The sequence below is a fragment of the Micropterus dolomieu genome, linkage group LG23 (genome assembly GCF_021292245.1).
Source record: "Micropterus dolomieu isolate WLL.071019.BEF.003 ecotype Adirondacks linkage group LG23, ASM2129224v1, whole genome shotgun sequence".
In the NCBI taxonomy this organism is placed as follows: Eukaryota; Metazoa; Chordata; class Actinopteri; order Centrarchiformes; family Centrarchidae; genus Micropterus; species Micropterus dolomieu.
Window position 1 is genome coordinate 18097464 of NC_060172.1, and position 24789 is coordinate 18122252.

At 40.7% G+C, this 24789-nt stretch overlaps 2 protein-coding genes across 5 annotated transcripts in view; both read left to right on the forward strand.

Annotated features, from left to right (window-relative positions):
* The window catches only part of LOC123962605 (transcription elongation regulator 1-like), a 19468-nt gene extending 10622 nt beyond the window's left edge, over window positions 1-8846 (forward strand). For both annotated transcript variants that reach the window (XM_046038767.1, XM_046038768.1), the window contains 15 exons: window positions 1391-1591; window positions 1905-2005; window positions 2600-2688; window positions 2810-2970; window positions 3256-3337; window positions 3487-3622; window positions 3992-4081; window positions 4207-4325; window positions 4505-4655; window positions 4879-5043; window positions 5995-6177; window positions 6590-6769; window positions 6957-7040; window positions 7334-7434; window positions 8066-8846. In XM_046038767.1, coding sequence (XP_045894723.1) covers window positions 1391-1591; window positions 1905-2005; window positions 2600-2688; window positions 2810-2970; window positions 3256-3337; window positions 3487-3622; window positions 3992-4081; window positions 4207-4325; window positions 4505-4655; window positions 4879-5043; window positions 5995-6177; window positions 6590-6769; window positions 6957-7040; window positions 7334-7434; window positions 8066-8267 — 2045 coding nt within the window. In that variant the 3' untranslated portion in view covers window positions 8268-8846. The remainder of the gene's footprint in view (window positions 1-1390; window positions 1592-1904; window positions 2006-2599; window positions 2689-2809; window positions 2971-3255; window positions 3338-3486; window positions 3623-3991; window positions 4082-4206; window positions 4326-4504; window positions 4656-4878; window positions 5044-5994; window positions 6178-6589; window positions 6770-6956; window positions 7041-7333; window positions 7435-8065) is intronic.
* A 773-nt stretch (window positions 8847-9619) lies between these two features.
* Window positions 9620-24335, forward strand: LOC123962606 (prenylcysteine oxidase-like). 3 transcript variants are annotated; one of them, XR_006823008.1, is made up of 8 exons: window positions 10224-10586; window positions 11759-11965; window positions 12671-12845; window positions 13574-13785; window positions 14094-14234; window positions 14812-15223; window positions 16812-17128; window positions 21676-24335. XR_006823008.1 is itself a non-coding variant. In XM_046038770.1 (7 exons), exons 2-7 carry the CDS (start codon window positions 11941-11943, stop codon window positions 17059-17061), a joined length of 1215 nt encoding a protein of 404 aa, XP_045894726.1. In that variant the 5' UTR covers window positions 9620-9708; window positions 11759-11940; the 3' UTR covers window positions 17062-20757. The 3 variants fall into 3 exon arrangements, 2 of the variants coding, with proteins under 2 accessions (XP_045894726.1, XP_045894725.1); XM_046038770.1 differs by lacking the exons at window positions 10224-10586; window positions 21676-24335 and adding an exon at window positions 9620-9708 and having other exon boundaries at window positions 16812-20757; XM_046038769.1 differs by lacking the exon at window positions 21676-24335 and having other exon boundaries at window positions 16812-20757.
* Window positions 24336-24789: the final 454 nt, after the last annotated feature.

The window sequence follows — 24789 nt, forward strand, 5'->3', positions numbered from 1 at the left end:
AGGAACAAAATTAAAATTTTCACATTATACCACCCTGTGAAAGTAGGTTTTAATGGCCATGAACATTATTATTGTTTTTAAGTATGCTTTGCACCTGCCTCGGAATTCTCTTCTCCCCACACTGACACACACATACACCTCAGGTAAACACCCCGGCTTGCCCCGCCTCTCTCTCCCCACGTCTGCTCCATTTTCTCCATCTGCAGTATGTTTTATAAAGTCGCCTAAAAGACTGAGAACTTATCTTTTTTTCCGTATATTTCCACCAGCGATCCGTTATCACAGCAGCAGGTGAGCAGCACGTCGGCTTATTAATGACGTAGCCTGTCAAACAACTGAAACCAACATCTGCACCCTGTGTGTTAACTGCTACTTTACCTGGTCCGTTGTGTAAAATATCCACAGCAACTTGTAACGTAAGTTAATATTCTACCAATTTTTTTTACCGAGTGAAGTGCGAGAACACATGTACATAAGACGGCTGCTGCCCCAACCCCCCATCCCCCGCAATGACATCGTCCATCCCAATGTTTCATTGTAGACATTGTCCAACCCTAGAACTTAGCTCGATTGTCATTAAAGCTCGTTTAAACTCAAGTGTCAGTATACTTACCATGTTTACTGTATTTACTCTGCAAGGCATATTCACACAAGCATATTTTTAAGATGTTGTACCGGGAAACTTGCTATCCTTGTGTAAAACAGGAAACATAAAACAAAAATATTCCCTGGTGCAAACAGCGTGTTCAGCTTTCAGTAAGTGCGTTGTCCTCAGGAACTGGTGTTATAGTATAAGAGTAATTGTTTTACTTTAGTAAATGAGAGGACACTTGAAAGTTAGAATTTAAATTGTTACTTAGGGCCAAGTCGTTGATTGTCATTTGGAGGTGTGAGGTTGGTGACTGACTTGGGCTGAGACCATCTCTGTTAGGAGAGTTCCAATAATGCCAGGTACTGTTGACCCAGAGTTAGGTCTACATGTTGTGGTCATGTTGTTGTTTTCTTTTGGTGTGTGTGTGTGTGTGTGTGTGTGTGTGTGTGTGGTCACTGCTTTGGTTGTTTGTGTATATGGCCTGTGTTTTGTTAACTATCAGTTTCTTTAGACAGTTTCTAAATTATATATATTTTTAAATTCATACACTAATCTACTCCTCTAGACGACCATGCAGGTGCTTAGAGTGGCAGCCCCTTTTTTTTTAAGTTGCAGTGAATCAGTCTCATTCTGCCTGTGGAGCTCTGTTTGGCCTCTGCTTTTGCTAATACATGTACTTGATTACAAATGGGCAAACTGATGCCTTTTCTAGTCCACTGCAGCTACTTTTAGTGGCTCAGCCAGAAAGATGACTCTCTCAGCTAATCGTCTGTCTCTTTCCTCTCTGATTAATGACAGGCATGCTCCCTGGCATGGGCCCGCCTTTAGTTTCCATGATGCACCCACAGCTGGCGCTCTCGGCAGCTCCTGCCTCCATGGCCGGATCATTGCACCTCCCTGAGTGGTCAGAGTACAAAACAGCTGATGGGAAAACGTACTACTACAACAACCGAACACTGGAGTCCACCTGGGAGAAACCACAGGCCCTGGTGGAGAAAGGTAGGTAACTTTGTCGGGTCTGACATGGTGAGATAACCCACAAAGCTCAAGCTGGTTTCCAGTATCACCAGTCTCAACACTCACCAACAAAAGTCATTTGTCACACAAAATACACAGCCAAATACAAGAACCCTGATCCCTCATTAGCTGTCCTGAGATTTCCCAGCAGCACTTGCAGTTATTACTGATAATTAATAAGTCCACCCTTTATAAAGCATTTATGGAAACGGACCTGACAAGGCAGAATTAATGACGCTGCATTTACTGAGCTGCACAAGGCAGCTTTCAGTTACCTTCTTCTCCTTTTCTTCAGAAAAAGAAGCAGAAAAGCTCAAGGAGGCCCAGGAGGAAGCGGAGGCAATGGAGATGGAGGATGAAGAGAACAAAGCAGAAAACACTAATAATGATAAAGAGGTATGTGAAGAATAGCATGTTGTTAAATGGTTACATTATTTAGAATATTTCAGAATGCAAGAAATGCTGTACACTAATGGTGTTTGGTTCATACCTTATATTTTTTGTTTTTTGGGGGGTATTATTATTATTATTATCATCATTATTCATCTTGGTTTATTAAAGTACCCTAACTTGCAGGCATGAAAACTCAATCACGACTAGACCAAAATAGTCACGTGACACACTCAGTTAGAAGACAATAAAATAGTTTTGCGTTGTAATATTTACAAAAAATGGGCCTACAGTTTGCCCTTACTACTTCCCACGTGTACTTAGTTAGACAGCACTTGGTTCTGTCCCTCGGAACCACGACACAAGATCACGGACTTTTGTGTCGCGGTTTCTGTCTCTGTGTCAGAAGCGTTACAGCCCTACTGTACACTGCACAACATTAACTATACTACATTGTATATGTAGTATAATAATATATAATTAAAGACAATGTTTACACTGTAAATAAATAATTAAAAAAATCTAAGCATATAGATAAGTTACAGGTAAACAATATGAATGTAATGGTAAATCAGATAACCGGTTTCTCTCTTTCTTAAGGAGCCTAAAGAAGAAGAAATGACGGAGGAGGAAAAAGCAGCACAGAAGGCCAGGCCTATAGCCACTAACCCTATCCCTGGCACGCCATGGTACGCACAACACATCACAGCCCACCACATCTCTCCACTCCACTTTATAGCAATTAATCAAATGCAATTTTCTCTCTCTTCTAATCTCTGTGTTTGTGTATGCGTATGTTTCTTATATCAGGTGTGTGGTGTGGACGGGTGATGATCGCGTGTTCTTCTACAACCCGACAACACGGCTGTCCATGTGGGACCGGCCCGAGGAGCTGGTCGGTCGAGCTGACGTTGACAAGCACATCCAGGAGCCGCCGCACAAAAGAGGCCTGGAGGATGGCAAGAAGACAGGTGTGGACAAACACGCAGTCAGGGGTTATGACATGGAACAAAGTACTTTTTGATTGTGAATAATGAGATTTAAGGTAATTGCTTTCTTACATGGGTTATTAATGTCACACAAAACTGGTGGCCAGAGAAACACTGGTGCACCAATGATTTTTAAACTAAGATAATTTTGTGTAGTCAATGGCACAGTCTGTGATCTGGATGTAAACAAAAATAATAAGACTGCTGCTATCATTCTTAGTCGTTGTTCGCTACAGTGTGTTGTAAATATTTTGTGTTCATACACAGGTGTCAATAAGGAGGAGCCAGAACTGGCCATTGCTACTGAAGAAAATCAGGATGAGGAACCAACCAAAGCCAAAAAGAGGAAGTACGTTGTGCATGTCGCCCCTCACTTATCGCTTAATAAAGGAGTCACCATATCTTCTTAAAAATATATCTACAACTGTCAGTTTTCATGTTATCTCTATGGTCTCATTTATCGGTCTCTCCTGACCTTTTGGGGTTTCACCCTCACAGGAAGGAGGAGGTAAAGGAGGCGGAGACTGAGAAGGAAGCAGCAATGGAGGCAGAGCTCAGAGCTGCCAGAGAACGAGCTGTAGTGCCGCTAGAGGCCCGGATGACCCAGTTCAGAGAAATGCTGCTGGAAAGAGGGGTAACACCAATCCTATGCTGAAGTTACTACATATGTTAATACGGAGTTTGTCAGTCTCTTGTTTGAGGACACCTTTTTTCCACAGGACTGGGCTTTTAGGCACTTTGGCAGACCTAAGATAGACAGGATTTACTGAAGGTTTATACGTTGTTACGTATTCCCTTGTCATGTAACTTCTTGGTTGTTCAGATTATATATTGTCATGGACAAAATTGTGAAAATTTCCATAATGATGGAGTTTTTGATAATGGTTTTTGTTACGTTTTCACTGGATGTAGACAAATAATCTTATAATATATACATGTTTATAGTGTGGTATATGGAAACAACTTAGCTGTCTGTCTAATATCACCGTTGTCTTACATGTAGGTATCTGCATTTTCGACATGGGACAAAGAGCTTCATAAGATTGTGTTCGACCCACGTTACCTTCTTCTCAACCCAAAAGAGAGGAAACAGGTTTGGTTACTCTCTTCTCTCACTGTTACTTATTCTGACTTTCTGACAGGATTGAGCCATGTACTGGTATTTTTTTTTTTTTTATAAATCTTTCAGTCATAGTTTTATGATCGTGTCTACATCAGGTGTTTGATCAGTATGTGAAGACGCGAGCGGAGGAGGAGAGGAAGGAGAAGAAGAACAAGCTGATGCAGGCCAAAGACGAGTTCAGGAGGATGATGGAGGAGGCCAAGCTCACAGCGAGGTAATGGGACAGGCAGGTCTTTCTACTGGTGGTTTGTGATCAGTGTTTTAAAGGCCAATTGGTAATTAACATAAGGTTTTTGTCTTTTTCATTGTGGTGAACAGATCATTTCATTAATGTTTCTAACTGTTAGCTTTGCTTTGTTAAAAACTGAAACTGCAGTGTTTTTATTTTTACAGAACAACGTTTAGTGAATTTGCAGTGAAACATGGTCGAGACCCGCGATTTAAGACCATAGAGAAGATGAAGGACAGGGAGGCTATCTTCATCGAATTCATCACCGCTATGAGGAAGAGAGAGAAAGAGGACTCCAAGTCCCGAGGAGAGAAGGTATGACTCAAATATATATGTAAAGTATCTTTTTTCTGGAACAAGAATGTGGTGGTGTTTTTTAGAGAGGTCGAATGACCATGAGTCAAGACCTTTGCAGGCTTTTATTGCCCTGCTGACCTGCCTTTGAGCAAGTTACTGATGCTCTACCATCTGCCGGGGTCCTGCTCCCCTTGGTTTTTGGACAAATTTCTAAATTGTTTTGATGTGTGTTTGCTCCCAGGTGAAGCTTGACTTCTTTGACCTCCTAAGTGAGCAGCACATAGAGGGAAGCCAGCGGTGGAGCAAAGTGAAAGAGAGGCTAGAGACGGACCCACGTTACAAGGCTGTGGAGAGCTCCGCACTCAGAGAAGAACTTTTCAAACAGTACATGGAAAAACAAGCCAAGGTAGGAGCAGTTCTGATCTGCAAGAGAGCCGCTGTGATGTTATTTTCAGGGTTGACTTAAACATTGCTTTTTACTTTTGTACGCGTGTGGGTATAAATTGGGGATGGTGCAACTAATAGATGAATTGATTACTAATTTGAGCATGTTATTGCTATTTCCTATCTTTTTAAGTGTCTATGGATTGTGAGCACATGCGGACAGTATGGACAAAATGTGGGGCTGCATAGAAATAAAAATACAGAATATGAGAAAATATCTTTCCTGGAAATTACGTTTGAAAGACTGGAAGTTGTATTATATTCAAAGACTAGACGACAACATATTTTTAACAACCTCAGATATTCTTTTTGAATGGAAAGACTGCCTCATCCAGACGGTGTTGCGTTATGGTTCGTTTGTAGCCTTACTGTTGCTAGGCCAACGAGTTTCCAGTCCATTTATAGTTTGTCCCTAAAAGTGTTGATGAAGCTAAGTTCAACCTCAGGGAGTTTTTGATGGCTTGTGTAACGTGTTTTATTGCCATAGAGGCAATAAATAAAACCGGTCAGAGCATCTCCCGGTGTCGACTGCGGAAATGGATCAAATCATCTGTCAAACGGCCAAGAATTTCCGGTGTCACAGATGAGTTCAAAAAGACGGCCAGAAATTTACTAACTGTCAACCGTGTTAAAGAGCCTGACCGGGGAGAGTGAGAATATGTAACTGAAACAAATTACACAAATGTTGGATTTACATTACGCTTTACTTAAGAAATGATTTCACTAGTATAAATAAACCGTTTGTGTGGTTCTTGTGATTTATTTACATTAAAGTTCAAAAGAATCATTGTATGAATCATTCCAGCCGTTCGATAACTTTGCTGTCACTGACTAACCCTGCTTTACGGCTCTGATTTCAGCCCGCACTGTGTCGTATAACAAAATTAAACTGACCATGTGTGTCATCCTACAGAACGTGGACATCGATAAGGAGCGAGAGTTGGAGCGGCAGGCTCGTATCGAGGCCAGTCTCCGAGAGAGGGAGCGGGAGGTGCAGAAGGCCCGATCAGAACAGACCAAAGAGATCGACCGAGAGAGGGAGCAGCACAAGAGGGAGGAGGCCATCCAGCATTTCAAAGCTCTCATGTCTGATATGGTGAGATGCTCTGCAGCGTTTTTATTTTCCTATGAAACTTGCTGTAATGTGAACAAATGTATCATATTTTCATTAAGTCCTAATCTATTTGTGTCATCACCAGTCACTTTTTCACAAGATTTGATAAGAAAATGGGAAAGTAACAGCTGATCGAAGCTATTCGGATAAGGCATAGTAGCTGAGCTCCAGCAGAAACAAGTCAGATTTTATAGGTACAATTGTGACTGCAGGGATAATCAAATAGGATGTTTTAGAGCACTTTCTAAACACTTCAGAAATGTAAGTATGTTGGCAGGAACCCAAGAATAAGCAGTGCCATTATAGTTTGACTTTTTGTCAGAAACTTTGATCCCTGGGAGCATTAAATGATATTTCCTCTGAATTTAAAGTGTTCTGTTTATTCTCTCCTCAGGTACGGTCTTCAGACGCAAATTGGTCAGACACGCGTCGTAACCTGCGGAAGGACCATCGGTGGGAGTCGGCGTCACTGCTAGAGAGAGAGGAGAAGGAGAAGCTGTTCAACGAACACGTAGAAGCACTGGCCAAGAAGAAGAAAGAACATTTCAGGCAGCTACTTGATGAGACCAGCATGGTGAGGAGTGCCAATAGCAGGAAAAGTTGCCTGCTTGTCATCTGCAATATGCTATTCATTTTGTCTGTATTAGCTTTTTTCTGAAGTGTGCACATATAACCAATGTGGTGAGAAGGAAAACAATACTCCTTTTATCCCTGACTAATTTTATAAGCTTATTGACAGATTTTTTTTGTTTGCGTTGTAGATCACTCTGACAACCACATGGAAGGAGGTGAAGAAGGTTATCAAAGAGGATCCTCGCTGTATTAAGTTCTCCTCCAGTGACAGGGTAAGACTTTTAATGAGTAACATAGGCAGGATGCTTATGTTATTTTGCAGTATAATTCTAAAATGATAAAAAAGATAAGTCAATTTCTGACAGTAATTTACAAGTATTGTTAGTCAAAATGATAGAAGTCCTTAACCTTTCTTTGCTATAGTTATATCAGTTTCCAACTCAATACAGTCACTGTTCTCTTTCAGTATCTCATCTCAAGCCTGAACGGTCTTGACGGTCTGAATTGATGAAGGGGGTGGTTGATATTTTTAAGTTGTTTAAGTAATGTTAATCTGTGTTTGCAGAAGAGACAGCGGGAGTTTGAAGACTACATTAAAGACAAGTACATCACAGCCAAAGCTGACTTCAGAACTCTGCTAAAGGAGACAAAGTTCATCACATACAGGTCTGTACGCTCACTTCCACATACCAGAAAGGTTTAATCAAAACAAGTGGCACATATAATTAATTAATTATAAATTTTACATTTTGTTTTGTTGCACATCTATTCAGTATACATAATCTGATACAATTGCAGCCTGAAATATTTGATCCTGTTAAACAACAAAAGTATCTACAAGCATCTCCACTTATCACAGTCTATTATTTTCCCACTTATTCAGACAAAGTTTCACTTCATTGTCTACAGTATTAAACAGATTGAGAGAGATTTTTTTCCATAATTTATTTTTTGAGGCTTAATATCTTGGGTAAATGATTGGAGAATTCTGGGGCAAGTAGAGTTTGAGTTGAGACAAGCTGCAAACATGTAGATGACACAGGATGTGATGGTGATAAAAGATTTGACACACGTCTTGTCTCCTTTATAGACAGAGATGTTTTTTAACCCCTGGCCCCTCAAAATATTTGAGTTATAAAGTGGTTTGTTGCAGAGGAAAGTCTGACAAAATAGTTTGTAATAAATAAACATGAACCAAAATCTGAACAGCAGCTGTTCTCCCAGACGCTCTAGTGCACAGAGAGGAAACTGTTCATAATAGTGCCATCTGCCTGTGTCACATCCTCCCTTCCCCCAGGTCGAGAAAGCTGATCCAGGAATCAGAGCAGCATCTGAAGGATGTGGAGAAGATCCTTCAAAACGACAAGCGGTACCTTGTTCTGGAGTGTGTCCCAGAGGAGCGCAGGAAGCTCATCATGTTCTACATCGAAGACCTAGACCGCCGTGGGCCACCGCCTCCCCCCACCGCCTCTGAGCCCACCCGACGCTCTACCAAGTGACCAAGCGCATCATCTTCTCGGCCGGTGCCCTTCTCCTCCTTGCCCTCCCTTTGGCCAGAGCATGACCTCCCCCAACACCCCCTGAACCCCGCCCTCCAGGCCCACGGCTGGCCTCACAGTGTTATTGCTGGGGGGTCATGTTGCTTAGAGATGTACCATAGAGATGAACGGTTAAGGTCTCTGTGTTATGTCGCCTCCTAGCCCTGAAATAGCCCTGCGTTTAAGGCAACAGCAGGAAACAGTGGTTACCTGATCTCAAGGTGACCATTGACCCCTCACCTCTGACTGACCACATCAGAGGGATAGTGATAAGGCTGCTGCCTGAGCAGCCACAGAGGTGTAAGATAGAGGATGTAAATGAAGTTGAGTGTGTGTGAGAATGCGTCTGTGTGTGGTGCGTGTGTGCATGCATGAGCGAGCAAGCGTGTGTGTATGTGTGTGCGCATGTGTCTGAGGCGTCCTTAAGCCTTACTGCTCCACTGTGCCAGTCATTGTTTCAGCGGCTCAGTGTGAATGTTAGTTTCTGCTCAGTGGTTTTCTCTGTTGAATAAAATAAAAACAACTTCCACTGTTTTTCAATATGTCGTCCTGTGGAGTTTTTATTCTACATTAACATTTCACATACACTGTATGTTCTGATCCAGTAGGACTAGTCATGGAAAAACTAGCCGTAATCTAACGCCTGTTTTTTTTTTTTATTGAGGGGTTTGTTCCGTGGAGCACAATACACTTGGCTATTACGTGTTTGGCTACTTTCAATCTTTCAACGCTTCGTAAACGCTGCGTTTATAAAAATGAGAATTACAGCAATGCCTGAAGTATGTAGACTCATTCATTATTGCTGCATTCGCGTTTTCCTCTGATGGTCCTATTTCCTGACGCCGGGAATCTACTGAATCCGTCTACGGCACGTTAGGGCTGCGCCACGGTTTTGATGCGTCCTCATTCCGGCGTCAAAGTCCACTGGAAGCATCTCAGAGGCGTTTCAGCAGCGGAGCGTGCAGCCTGCCCCACGTTATTGACTTGTTATTAATTTGTTATTTTCGTGCTTCTGCTACCTTCTTCACAGCTCTGTGTGACATCGTTTTGTTCCGTCAACTTCAGGCTGCATTTCCCACGGAGCATTTCAGAATCAGAGCGTTTTACCTGCCTGACTTTTCTGATGTTTAGATTTTGTTGATCTGGTAACCAGTGTTTGCATTTTGTGCTTCTACTGATTAAGTAGGCTACGTAGTTAAATGATTTCCTTTTGTGTCCGTTTTAACCGTGTTTATTGTTTTACGATCGGGAGTCCACAGTGTATTTTATTTTGAAGATTGACCGGATCCTCTATGCCGTTCTGTGTCTGACTTCCTGCCTGGTTCGAGCTGCTCTGTAGACGGAGTCAGCGGATTTTAGGCGTGAGTTTGGAAGTCGTTCTTCCGACTTCAGTCTATTCAAGGTAATTTAATTGTCATTTTACAACAAGGTTGTAAAAGAAAAAACAACTTGCGTTTGCAACTGCCTTCTGCTGGTAGACAATAAACAGTCAATATCCAATACAACAATAATACAAAAGGGAAACAAATAAACTATATTACATGGAGCAGTGCTGGGGATGAATTGACTTGTGTCATGGCCTAGGAGGCTTTAAGTCGTAATGTGGAAACCACATGGACGGATTTGTATAGTGTCTGGGTGATGTGTTATGTTGTCCAAGTATGGTGAAACAGTTTGCAACTTGGTGATTTTGTTCCAGATTTGTTGCTGCTGCACAAGTAGGCTACATTCCGTAAAACCACTGAAATACTGCCTTACCCGACTTGTTATCAGTGTTAATATAATAAAATAATTGTACATTGACAGAAATGAACGGTAACAACCTCACATATTACAAATTACAATGTCGTGTTTTTCGTACCGATTATTCCGACAGCACGTGAACGTATCTGTCCAAGTTTTCAGATCACGTGACGTTGCAGGTGAACAACCGTTCATTGGTAAAGTGATCTGCATCATCGTGATCATCAAAAGCCATCTTTTGATGCTGTATCTTAAATCCAATTTAAAACGTTACTTTATCGGTTTAACGTTAGTCAACCGACATGTAAATTGCTTAGTTCTCAAAAACTGTCCGTGTAAAGAAAATAGAAAGAGAGGCGCTAACCTAGCTAGCTCCGGCTAACCAGCTCGCCTCCTCTCCTCCCGGTGATCTCTGCTCTGCTGCCGCTATGGGCGGCTCTCTGCTCCCGTTGCTCGTCGTCGTGCTGTCAGCCTGGCAGTCTGTCGGAGACCCGGCTGGGTCCGCTCATGTCGACGGAGCTCCGCCGTCTAAAATAGGCAAGAAAAGCAGCGTTTTACAACATCACAGCCCAACGTTTAGTTTAGCTAACGTTAGCCCGCAGTCAGGGGGTTACAAGCTGGTCTGGCAGAGATAACAATACAGGTCATTAGCTGCATCCTGGTTCAATGAGCAGACATTAAATTAGCTGATAGGTTAGCAAACGTTACATCTGCAGATGGCATGTGGCTAACATTTTTTAAGTTGAATGTGATGTAATTTATTTATTTTTATCTTTTAAGTCGACCGTACTAGGCTGTAATAAAGGGATTGTGTTTTTAAAGTCAGCACAGTCCAACCCCTTCTCTTTCCTCTCACCCTTAATTTGGCAACTACTTTGAGCTGCTGCTTTTTTTTTTTTTTGGTGCACCATCATTTAAGATGGAAGACTGTTTGTGTAGCAACTTAAAATCAGGCCAACTCCTAAAGCAACCAAAGGGCCGTACAGTTTTCAAGGTATGGTTAAAAATTACATGTGCAATACAACTTGGGACTAAGGCTGCAGCTAATAATGATTTTCATTATCTTGTCCAAGATATTCACTACACAATGACACACAACAGATAGAAGTAGCAAATCTCATGTTTGAGAAGCCGAAGCAAAGGAAATGTACTTAAATACTATAAGTTGTAGTTTCAAGTACTTTAACTATAAGTAAAAGTCGAAAATCAAAAAATGGCAGAATATGAATTTAACCCATCACTGTCTGTTGCCTGTACCAGTGAAGTTAGCTTGAAGGAGGAGGCTCCCTTGATTCTGTATTGACTAATATTAAGGGTACTGTTAAACATAAACCCTGCAATGGAAATTTCCAGTGGTAAAAAATACTCACAGAACAGCGGCTCTGCCTACTTCCCACTTCAAAGTTGCCCTAACGCTCCCATCAAAGGCACCATTGTTTCTCACCCACATTCCTCTTGTCCAGCTGTAGGTATTATGACCACTGACCACGAACAGCTGCCAAATAACAGGAAACTTTTATTACTTTTTAATTGCTCAATAATGATTTGTTTATTCCTTTATCCGTTCGAGACACATACGTGTTTATAGTGAGACCGTGTCACAACAAACACCCAGATGCTGCATCTTAAAATACACATTTAACTTCCACACTCTGATTTCACTCTTTCCTGTCTGTCGTTGGCTCTGATCCTCTGTTCTCCTCTCTCAGCGGTGGTCGGGGCAGGGATAGGAGGCAGTGCCACGGCTAACTTCCTGCGGCAGCACTTTGGTCCGGAGGTCCAGGTGGATGTGTTTGAAAAGGGCGACGTCGGAGGCCGTCTCGCCACTGTAACGGTCAACCATAACGACTACGAGTCTGGAGGATCCATCATTCATTCCCTCAACCTTCACATGCAGGAGTTTGTCAAACAACTCGGTTGGTTCACGCACACACGCGGTTTAAAAGGCCAAGAGGACAATAAGTGTATGTGACTGCGAAGGTCTCTGTCTGTCATTTTTCTAATTATTTTTGAACAGAAAGGCTGCATGGTTCCATATTAAATAGGCGAAAGTGAGTTAAAAAGAGCTGGGCTTCAAAAACAAAACGGCAACAGAGATGATTCAAAGTGGAACCTACAAACATCTGTTCAGGGTTAAAAGCTAAAAAAAAATGTGTTTCCTGGTGGAAATTTGAGAATTCCGATAACCTGATAAGTATGTGGCTTGATGAGATTCGTTTTGTGCCTGCAGCAGATGTAAATTGAGCAGGAAGAGCCATCATCATCGGTCAAGAAAGGTCAATGGTTTGAGTTTTAGAAAGCCTGTGTGGCTCTCTGTGACCTGCCAACATAATCAGACCACATGATCTTACGGTTCTTACATTGTAGGTATATATTAATGTCCAGGAAGTTTCAAAGAAAAATAAGTTAATCAATGCAATACACATGTAGACTTATTGTTATTTGAACATTTTCTGTCCATTACGCCTTTTGATTTCATGACTAAAAATGGACAGACACATTTTAAATTGACTACTTTTAGAAACAACATCATTCAAAACGTCCTCAATATTAAATTCCTCCCCGTGTGTTTGTCTGTGGGTGTGCGTTGGTCCTCTGTCATCGTGTGTGCGCCCCTCAAGGTTTAAAGTATCGTCGCAGCATTGCAGGTAAGACGGCGGTGTTTAACGGCGAGGAGGTGATTCTGGAGGAAACAGACTGGTACCTGCTGGACCTCTTCCGCCTGTGGTGGCGCTATGGCATCAGCTTCATACGCCTGCAGATGTGGGTAGAGGAAATTATGGAGAAATTCATGAGGTGAGCCAGATATGTTCATGCCCTGTTTGATTAGTGTCATTGCAGCTGCTTGGCATGCTGGGACAGGATGTAACTGTGGTGCAGCTGTACCCTGATTTATGTTCCTGTGCAGAAGCGGTTGTTGTAGGTGTCTGACATGTGTCTGTAGGGTGCGTGGAGGGACCCCACTTTAGTTTACGTATGCCTGCACCTCTTCAAAACTGTACATGACTGGTCTGCCTGGTCTGCTTCATATTTTCTCCTGTCTGTTTCTGGTGTCACTTGATAACGAAGAAGACATGGAGCTGATCTAAGTAGGTCTCTGAAAATGCAGCTCTCTTCATCCTCCAGCAACAAAATAACACAGTATAAAACAAGTATATATTTACGTTCAGCCCGTCCTGTTTCAGATATCAGGGGGTGCGCAAAATCACACATCACGCCGACAAATCAAAACCTTTGCTGCAGGGATGTCATCTTGACTCTCTCACACTCTACCTCTATTTCCTCCCTCAGGAAATGATTTATCTCTGCATAAATTTGTCTTTCTTGCCTCCTCTTTAATTCAACAACAGTGAGGCTGTTTATCCCTCAGTCTGTTTTTTGTCACGTACGATAAAAGTTTGTGGTAATTCCAACTTTCAGATAGGAATGAGGGAAAAGATTCATATAGTATGTCCATTTATAAATCTATCTACTGATTGACTACTATATAAACAATTTGGTGTGTGTGCGCATGTATAATATAGGATCTACAAGTACCAGGCCCACGGCTACGCCTTCAGCTCGGTGGAGGAGCTGTTGGACTCTCTCGGGGGGAGTGGCTTCATCAACATGACCCGAAGGCCGCTTTCGGATTCGCTGCTGGAGCTGGGTGTGTCGCAGCGCTTCATCGACGAGGTCATCGCGCCCATCATGAGGGTCAACTATGGACAGAACGTCAGCATCCCTGCCTTTGTAGGTCAGATGAGTGTGAAGAAATGAGCAGTAGAAGAGGGAAAGAGACAGGGATGAAGGGGAGGCCATGGAGCTGAACATCTACGTCCCTGCTGATGTAGGTCGAGAGAGAGGAAAGGAAAAGAACAGATACAGGAGACGGAGGGGCGGGAAGTTGAGAATAGAATAGAGGAAAACGAGGTGAGATGATGGGTGGCCTTTGAGAGTGATAGTACAGGAAAGTGTGTGGGCAGCTGATAATTGGTGTATAGCGCTTGGTACTGTCTGTTGTGACTAAGCGTGCGTGCGCGCGTGTATGTGTGTGTGTTATAGGTGCTGTGTCTTTAGCTGGTGCCCAGAACAACCTGTGGGCGGTGGAAGGAGGCAACAAGCTGGTGTGTTCAGGCCTGCTGAAGATGGCTAACGCTAACGTGCTGCAAGCACAAGTCAACGCCATCTCCCCAGTCTACTCAGGTACTCAACCCTGATGTTGGCTGAATGGGACCACATCAAGTGACTAATTCATTTTAATTGTTTTATAAAGATTTTTTAGTTTGTGTGCCTCATGAAGTAACAGTAATGCAGTCCTCAGAGATGGCCCACAGCGGGAACTTAACAATTTGTACCCTGGGGCTTCATGCAACCTGAACATGCTAGATACACTAAAAAATATATATACTAAAAAGTGACACTACTGAGGCCTCACACGTAGTGAAGTAAAGAAAGACCATGATTATTTGACTTTTATAACAACTGAATATCTGAACATTTCTAGTAGGCAATTTCACGTGTTGCAATTTCAAAAAAGTGATTCCTCTTAATTCTTCCTGGGGACCTTTTGGTGAATGTCATTCCACCAAAACTTTGTCTGTCACAGAAATGCATATTTGTCATTCTTGTGTATCAACACTTGCCTGCTAGTACTGACATCTTGAGACATGAAAAACGTGCTGTATGTTTCCAGATTCCAGTAAACGCCAGTGGACTGATGAATTTGTAATTGGATCATGTACTTTGCTGTTGATATTCATTTTGTGTGTTTTCCCTACAGGGGAGGCGCCACAGTACCAGCTGAGCTTCACCACAGCAGAAGGGACGGGATCAGAGGTGTATGACATTGTAGTGTTGGCGACGCCGCTCCAGGCCAGTGTCGGGTCTGGAGTCCAGTTCCAGGGTTTCACTCCTCCCCTTGACCAGCTCCCCGGCGACTATCACAGCACTGTAGCAACCATTGTCCACGGTTACCTCAACACTTCCTTCTTTGGTTTCCCGGACCCCCGCCTGTTTCCCTTTGCCAGCGTCTTGACAACTGAGGCTCCCGATGTGTTTTTCAACAGCGTGGCTAGTGTTTGTCCCGTCAACATCTCTGCGGGCTTTCGCCGTAAGCAGCCACAAGAGGCCGGAGTCTATAAAGTGTTCTCGCCACAACCTCTGGACAAGACTCAGCTCAAGACACTCTTCAGGTCATCCATTTCTTTAAGTAGTCATGATATTTTATTACCTTTTATTTCTTCAGGGAAGTTTCACTGAGAGGAAGCCTCTCTGTTGCAGGAACACTCTGATCACATTTGCATAGTTACACACATTCAGGCTGGGAAGCTGCCCAGTACAACCACAGTCTGATCTGCCGGCCACTGAGCAGCTCCATTGTAGCAGTTGGAGTTAAGGGACTTGCTGAAGGGTGATAACGAGGGAGGGGCAAGTGCTCCCAGTCACAAGCTCGCTTTTCTAAGCTCTGAAAATGATTGACTAGTGCAGCTATAACTATTGTTTTCAGAATTTGAAGAATCTCTTGACAATTATTTGTTTGATCCAGGAAATACTTAAAATGTCCATCATAATTTCCAAAAGCCCAAGTTGACCTATTCAAATTGTTTGTTTTGTTTGACCAACTGTCCAAACTCTAATGATTTTCAAATAACTTATACGATCAAAAAACTCACAAATAAACTCCGCAAAAAAGGTCCTCTCACTTTCAACTTCGGCTGCATAAAGTACTGCAGTGCATCTCCTCCTTACTAACTGCACCAGATTTTCCAGTTTTTGCTGTGAGATGTAATCCTACTCTTCCTCCAAGGAACATGCAAGTTCCCGGACATTTCGGGGGGGAATGGCCCTAGCCCTCAAGGGTACAGCATTAGTCTGACCATCACCCCTGCTGAAAAAACGGCGTCAGTCAAGAGCACTTTTTGCCAGTCCTGTCTGGTCCAGCGAAGGTTTTTATAACTTTGACCTTAATTCGCTACCGTCTATACGCTGTTAGTGTCTGAATGACTGTTCCACAGGTGTGTGTTCATTGATTGTTTTTGGTTTATTGAAGAAGCATGAAAAACATTGTTTACAACCTTTACAATGAAGTTATTTGATGTTTACAGAATTAAGTGTCCTGAAAAAGGGACGTTTCTTTTTTTGCTGAGATTATTAGCTGGAGCTAGTGAGTTTTTTGTGTTTTTGTTTAGAAAATTACAAAATAGTTGCAGATTAACTTTTGTCAATTGTCAAATCAATCAGTTAACAAACCAATCGATTCAGCTTTAGTACTGCCCAACTAAAACAATTCCTCTACATCCAGTCTGCTGATTTTTCTTTTTTAGATAAGAAGTAAAATGATCTGCTGCTCTGTGAGGACATTGCTTTGAGCTAAATGCCAATGTCAACATGCTAAAATGCTGATTTTTAGAAAGTAATCATTTAATGTAAAAAAGTAATTAACCATGTTCACAGGTGTTAAGATGCTAATATTTGGTAATTAGCACAAAACGGTCATTAACCAAAATATAGTCATTTTGTTAAAGGGTCACCAGTTGTTACAGTTCATCCCAAGGGAGGCATAAATGTGCAAAATGTCATGGCAATCCATCTGTCTGTTCAACATTTCACTGCTATCCATGGAACAGCTGTTGAGATCTTTCAGTCTGCTCCATGTATAGAGCAGCCATGCACATTATTATTATTGCATGCTATGAACACTTAATGACGATGCCCTGTCATTATGAGAAATGTTTAAAAGCAATAACAACTTTCCTCCTTTACTGTACCCCTGAATCTTAGGTCATACTACTCAGTGCAGGTGACAGAGTGGCAGGCCTACCCTTGTTACGGCAGCAGCCAGGGTCTGCCGCCCGTGGAGCTCCACCCCAACCTTTACTACCTGAATGGCATTGAGTTGGCCGGCAGCGCCATGGAGATGAGCTCAGTGGCGGCCAAGAACATCGCTCTGCTGGCTTACCACCGCTGGAACAGACAGACGGACATGGTGGACCAGAAAGATCTGATGCACAGGATCAAGACTGAACTATGAAAGCCAAAGCGTGATTCCGCAAGTTTATCTCTTGCAGAATTTCAAGCCACAAAACGTCTGAATTAAGGTACTAAATATTCAGTGTATTTTGATACACTGAATCAATGATAAACATGTTATAATCTGATCTTATCCTAAAAAACAGAACAAGTATCAAAGTCAAATCAAGTCTAAAACTTATTTCTTTTTTTTCGGCCACTAAAGACTGGTCCTGCACTATTGCCCAAAGGCCAGTTTGACTTTGCTGATTGCTTCGGTCTCTGTGCCAGTGACATTGCAGATATATGAGACATTTTGCAGTATTGGTTGGGGATTGATTGCTAATGCTAATTAGTAGTTTCATCCAAAAAAATCTGTTGCAGGCAGCTTTTCATTGCCAGGAAATGGGGAAAACCCAACAACCAGCTAATATCTGTCTCAGTAGAAAGTGAATGGACTGTTAACAGAGTTGCTGGTGGTTTGAAAGATCACTTAATATGAGTATCAGTCTATGGTCACTGGTGTTTACAGCACTGTGTAAATAAATTATCCTGTGTCCAAGTCAAGAAAACAATTTGACACTTATGGAGACTTGGAAAGAGCTGTGATATATTTGACAGATCAGTGCAGTGGCTAATTTAACCAGGCCTTAGTCATATAATCAAAACAACTGCAGTCCTGATGCCTATACATTTAGGACTGTTAGTGGACTTGCTGTTGGTGTGAACTGCACCGAGGAGATCTCATTTGTAAATTAATGAAATCATTATTCAGTGACTCATGGTAGTGACCACTGGTGCTGTGCTCTATTGCCTCTTTCATCAGACTATTTCATTATCTCTCCTTCCTGCTGCTTTTGCTGCATAATCCAGCAGAAAGATTTTTTTTTTTTGTGGGGAATGGAGCCAACAAGCTCTCACACTGGGCCGAATAAAAAGCAGAGGACATATCTGTGTAGCTGCTGCTGCTGCTGCTGGTGGTGGTGATGACACTTTTCTTCGTGTTTTCTCTTAAGCCTTGTTCAGATCCTGCATTTTTTAATAAGCACTGTAATCTTCGAAAGACGGACATTCACTTCCAGAAATGGCAAGTGCTGGAAAGATGGTGTGATGATCAGATAAGAAACGGTTGATTGTGAGAAATGCCTTGTTTTATTCGTTTCTAATTATATAACAGTGGACCTCTGGGTTCAGAAAAACTTTGTCAACTGGAAACCTTGTGACTCCAAAGGGCTTTGGTTGATGGATAATGTGATTGTGTCATGTGATGAGAAAACAACCCTTTAATCTGATGAAATTGTTTCAAACCCCATGATTGTGTCCGGATGGTGGTGGAGCTGGAATGAAGGCTGCTTGTCTCAATGTAGGCCCTGAACAGCTGGCTTTTTTTATTTTATTTTTTATTCTAGCTTTTCACTCAGCAGCAGCTTTTTTTTGAACAGTCAAATGTTTGTAGCAATAGTTCTTTTTATGATATGCTGTAAAACAAATACACAATACAAGTACACACACAGTGACCGTCATTCTAGGTTCACATACTAGCTTTTTTTGTCTCTGCTCAGCTGTATCGCACGGTCTTCATCATCAGATGGTGTTTGCTGTGGATGTAATCTGCTAAACAGACAATGAGCAAACACAATCTACCAATGAAGACTTTGATGCAGTTGAAAGTTCTGTGGGGTGAAAAAATAGTAAGTGGACATTGAGTTGGGCTCAGAATTAACTTTAATGCTTGAATTTGTGGATGTTTTACATTGCGAGTAACAGTGCAGGATGAAGCGTAGTCTCAAAAAGATTATCGCTGATATAGCACACTTATGTCAAGTGTTGGGCAGTACTTAGATCCTTAACAAAAATACCAATACAACAATGTAAAAATACACCACTACAACTTAAAGTCCTTCAAGTGAAATCCTACTAGCAATAGTACAGAAATATTATCAGGAAAATGTACTTAAATGATCAAGTAAGAGTACCCGTTCTCGGTGACATGTATGACACTATTGAATTCATAATACTGATGCATCAGTATGCTGCATTTTACTGTTGTGGCTGGTCAAGGAGCTAGTTCTTTGGACCTCAAGCAGTTATTTAAATGAAACCATCTGAGAATTTTTGATGTTGCTGGTGTTGAGTCATTTGAAGTCTTTATGTCCTTAACCTGAAGAAGGAGCCATATCTTAAGAAAATCACCTGAGGTCATATTACTGTCCTCTAGATGACAAACTATGCCATGTAGAAGACACAAAATTAAGTTCACCGTACCATGGGGCACCCACCTTCTAAGATTTAAGGCAGATTTCTGCTTTTACTGCACTGTAGAGAGATTGTTTTATAATCCAATAATATAAATGCTATAAAATATATTATGTATTTCCAGAGGACCTCCTTAAAGTTTTGAAAAAGAGCAATTCCAGGATGATACTTTATTCATAATCAAGGATGTAAAACTTTCAAGGAAAACCATTCTAGAGGCCTACAACAAAGCGTGTCCTCTCGTCTGTTTACTATGATGTGGTGTATAATGGGCCCTGTGTTTACGCCTCCTTGGCTTCCTGGCAGCAAGAACATAATTACACTGCTGAAAATTCAAAACAAAGTTTGGCAAGACTCAAACATGATGCAATTTGGTGCAACATGGATTATGTGTGCTCTTTTTACTTGAATCCAAACAAAAAGTCAAGTAAGTCTGTCAACAGAAATCATATTTAAGGCACTAAATAGTGTATTTCTGAAAAGTGTGTTAATCTCATCTAGCAAACATTCTCACTGTAAATTAATAATTAAATTAAACTTTGGAGAGGCTGGTTTAGTGACCTATCTGAGTGAAAACCCAGTCTTCTGACATCAGTTCAACAAAGTTAGCCAGATAACCTGATAAACTTTATTCCTGAAACAAGATTATGGACACTTCATTTTGTTTAAGTCACTTTTAAACCGTCTTGAAGTAACATAAAAAAGAAACATTTTAAAGGGGCTCCCAGTGAAAGAGGTTGTATAATGTTGTCTGTTGCTCTGGAGGAGGCAACCCTAAGTCTGAGAAAATAACCGTGATGATATGAATCAAAGACGCATTTACTCGCTTTCAGAGCTTTCAACCACGTCTCACGGCCTTCATTCAGTGAATGGAACCGAAGGCGGTGGTCCTTGAAACAAGACGAGGTATGCCTGTTGTCACGTGACCAAAGTATCGCATTTAGGTGACAGGATCACATCAGCGCCAGCTCCATTTGCTGAATGAAGTCAGAGATATGCTTTAAAGTTTATTTTAGATTATTTTGTTACATCTATTTTATGCTTTTACTCAAAAGCCAAAATCTAATTTCCATGTTCTTGTGCTATTATTTGGGTTTGTAACAGAAAACTGTCTTCATGGAGCTCATAGATGTGGGCATTTACTAGACAGAGAGGGTCAATTATGAGACGCTTATGAGTTGCATTGTGGGAAAAGTAGGATTGAATGTTTTGAAGTAAAACATTAGGATGTCTCTTATTTTGACCTTTTCTGTTTTTTTTGTCTTTCGGAAGTCCCCCATCACTATAGAAGTGCAGAACTAAATCACTAGACGGTGCCTTTAAGTTATCATTTTCTCAGAAGTACTTTCTCAGCACTGGTTTTGAATTAAACATGTCATGATTTATGAGGTGAATGTATTATTAACAGGCTAGTTCTGAGTGTGTTTTAATTGCCACCCAATAATAAACCAAACATGCGGCATTTCTTTTTACTACTCTCTGTTAAATGGCTTAATCAAATGCATGTTTAAACACAAGTTCAATAGTTTTTAACGGTAAAATAACAAATGTTTGTGATGTGAATTCTGTGAACGAAGAACCCATGCACACAACAGCAGCAGAGATGCAAATATTGCAGCACTAACAAGAGCGTGTCCAGGATGTGGTCTAACATGTGATGGATCTGTTTTTTTGGTAAAGATCCAATTGACACATGTATTAATACTTTGTATCAGTATTTGATACTTTCAAACCGCACACCCAAATGTGGGGCCTTCACACAGTATCTTAGTCTGTACGCCATTTAAAAAAATACATTTTTAAAACTTTGAATTAGTAATAATTATATTGATTTATAGGTATACATTCAGACATTCAGTGAATAAAAGCACTAAGGTTAGTTGGGATTACATAATTTACATGTAAACAGACTGTGTAAGTTTACTTTTGTAAATCTTTCTGCTATATTTGTGTATATAAAATGTGGAACAATACATTTCAACATTGAACTGTCCTATAGTAATTTTTTAGTGATTATCACTAAAACAATGACTATTTTTTTGTAATATGGGTTTCTGTGTGCTTTGTATTTATATAACTTTTATACGTTAAATTGATACAATGATTTGTCAGGCTTGTGGATTTGGGGTAAAGACAGTTTAACAAATTGCAACAAAGACAAAAATGAATGCAAGGAAAGTCTGCAACATAAACCAGGATGAAGCTAGACTCTAGAGCATACTGTTGAATGGAAAAACACAAGATGCCAAGGAGGGTACACTGACTTCACTAGAAGTCTCGTTTCACTAGAAGCTCACAAATTCCCCAGAACTCATACATACTAACACACACTCCATAACTCATCCCATCTCTTCTGTCTGATCCTTGTCCCATCCTGCAGGCCGTTTGATGTGTGTGATCTGCTCACAGACAGTTAGATAAATGCTGTGGAAGCCTGCAGTGCTGCTGTGTTCCTGCTGCTGCCAGCTTCAACTGACCCGAGAGTCTGCACAAGACACTGCCCTCCACAGATAATAAATGTGAATAGGGAAAAATAATTTTGTTCAAATATGCAAATAAGGCCTTGTCTAATTAAATATGTGCACATTTGCATACATTTCCAGAACAGAAATCTCATCATAGGATGAAGCCAGGTTCTATACTGTCAACAGCCTTAAACAAAAATCCATTTTCACCATGTTTTTTAGGAATAAAACGTTATACAGATCAGGTAATGAATCATATATGAATAAACCCCTATGTGAAAACCTTCAGAATATAGATAGTAATAAAACTGGAAAGGATGGTGTATGTAAGTGCTGCTGAAGTGGAGAGAAAACTTTTTTTTTGGTGAACAGGGTAAAAACTGCCAAAATAGCTATCAACTCCCCCAGTTGATTACTTACTTTAAGACAATTATTTTTTGTAGTACAAGTAAACATGCAGTTTTGGTGAATTTAGGAGCAATCTACAGACGCAAATAGACAAAGCATACTAAAATAAACATCTAAATGTGTATTTTGGGCATTTTTGAGCTTTCCACTAGTTTAAAGAAGGATAAAAACAATGTTTGGAGTGTCTTGCCATCTCATGAAAGTTTTAGAGGACGATCCAGCTTCTGGCTCTCTGTCAGCTACAGGATGGAGGTGGTAGGTCACTCTGAAAGTTCCCCTGTATCTTGTGATGTTCACTGGCTCTGCTGCGACTGTCTGGCCCAAAACAAGGTAGCTTTCAGACTCGTTCATGTATTTCTGCTGAGTAATAGTGGTACAGAGAGAACAATGATGTTTCCGCATCTGTCTCTGTTAACTTTATTCCTCTAAAAGCCTCAACTAAGATCACAACTATTGTTTTCAATGAATGAATTGAATTTATTTGTTATTGGTCTTTGTCAAACTTGGCAATAGTCATGACTGGAGTCATAGTTTCTCTTTCCAGTGAAGGGCGGGCGGGGGCTGCCTGGAACAGCTGCTTATACACCCCCCTAGAGAATCTCTCTTGTACAGAGCTCAATGGAGGCTTTTATTACGTTAGCCAGTTTATGGGAATCAGTTGGCAGTTGGTTTTTTGCTTTTACTTTTCAGAGTTTTCCCACCGGTGGGCGAAAATGTGACATATTATGGATTAATAATCTTCATTGTTATACCGGGGGAAAAACAAAACACTGAAAAATGACCACACAACATGATACATACATAAAACAAAGAAATCAAGGATAAAAGTATAGTCAAAATCATTTAAGCAGTACTAACATGCTCAGTAGCATCATGTAACATCAGTTACTGTGATTTAAATTAATGTAATAACCATATGTTTCAGGGGAAGTCTGTTTAATCTTTTGACATTTGTTTATGTGATTTATTGCATGTGTATGGGAGAAAGGAGGAAAGGGCGGGATAAGACGGGACATGCAGAAAAACTGGCAGACACTAAAATACATGTATAATATTCCAATAATAATAATGATATAATAGAACATGACAAAAAAGCATTCCAAATTTGATTGATTGTTATTGTTACATTCATTCTACATAACCATTGTTATTATAATTACACCGTACAATAAGAATTACAAAGGAAATAAGACAGCAATTAATCACAAATAAGTAATAAAAAAAAGGGGAAGAAAGAAAAATAGTTAATAGTAATTGATGTGAGTGAAGTGAGTGCATCCTTTGGGGTTGTTGTATGTGTGCTGCTTGCAAAGTTACAAAAAAAGAAAAACTTAAGTGAGGATGTGTTTTTTGGTAATCTATTTGACCAAATTAATTCCAGGTCACTGGGTCTGGGTTAGGTTTAGAGATTTAGTTTAGGTTAAAATTTAGTTATTTTTGCTGTGTGGCAATAGATAGAGAAGTATCTGCTGTCGTACCACCAGACTCCAGAGCAGCTTCTTCCCTAAAGCTGTGAGACTCATCCTCAGCCCTCATCATGTAAATACAGTTTGATTTCTGCATATAATTGCATCATTTTTGTATGTAAGCTTTGCTCTATGTTAGAGGGATAAAAGAAACTACAAACTTCATGTCATTATACAACCCTGTGTAGTGAAATGACAAATAAATCTACCTTGTAACCTTGTAATTGTCATTTTGTCTTAGGGAAACAGGTTCAGTTCAGGCTACAGGTAGTAGATTGGATTATAACATTTTCTGTTTCAGAAAATAAGTGTGTGTACTTGACAGCTTCACAATTAGGCTGAATGTGACACTGACACGCCTGTAATGAATTAAATGAGTGTACTCCACAGATTTATATTACACTCCTATAACATTGTCAGACTCTTGATGGACAGTAGAGTTCCTTTGTTCTTTATCCATGCTGTTTATTTGTTTATGCCCTTTCAGGTTCTGTGTTAAATAATTAGGATGTTTGCTAATCCCGTTTATTCCTGTTTGATTTTGAATCAGTCAACAACAGCAAAGGTTTTTTGATTTGATCTTGTTTGTACTCACGTGACATGTATGTTGTACTTTTATTCAGACACAACCAGTCTTCTTAAGTAACCTTATCCTCATCACTATTCAGCTCTTTCAATAAACTGTCTAGAGCATCCATCTCCTTTACTCGTTGTGCCTCATTGCACACCCATACCCTGGAGAAAAACATTTCTCAAGGGTGCTGTTAGTGGTCAAAAACTCCACAGGGTACCTTTACGAGTTTGAAGTGAAGTCAACAAATAGTTTCATCACCTGAATTGTATTTATGTCGGATGGGACATTTTAGCAACAGTCACTTATTGAATCAGTTCTCACTTTAACATTGCATCTTGGAACAACTTCTTCACATGGAAAAGCAAGAAAAAACTCACAAGAATCTTCAAACCTGCAACAAAAACCACAGGCACTACTGAAATCCAACTTTCAGACCTTTACCTTTAAAAGAAAGGCAGACTCCATCACTGAGGACCCTTCACACCCCATTTATCACTCCTTTCAGCTCCTATCAGGCCACAGCTTCAGAGTACCTCTGGCTAAAAATCCAACTTATAAAAATTATTTAATTCCCACTGCAA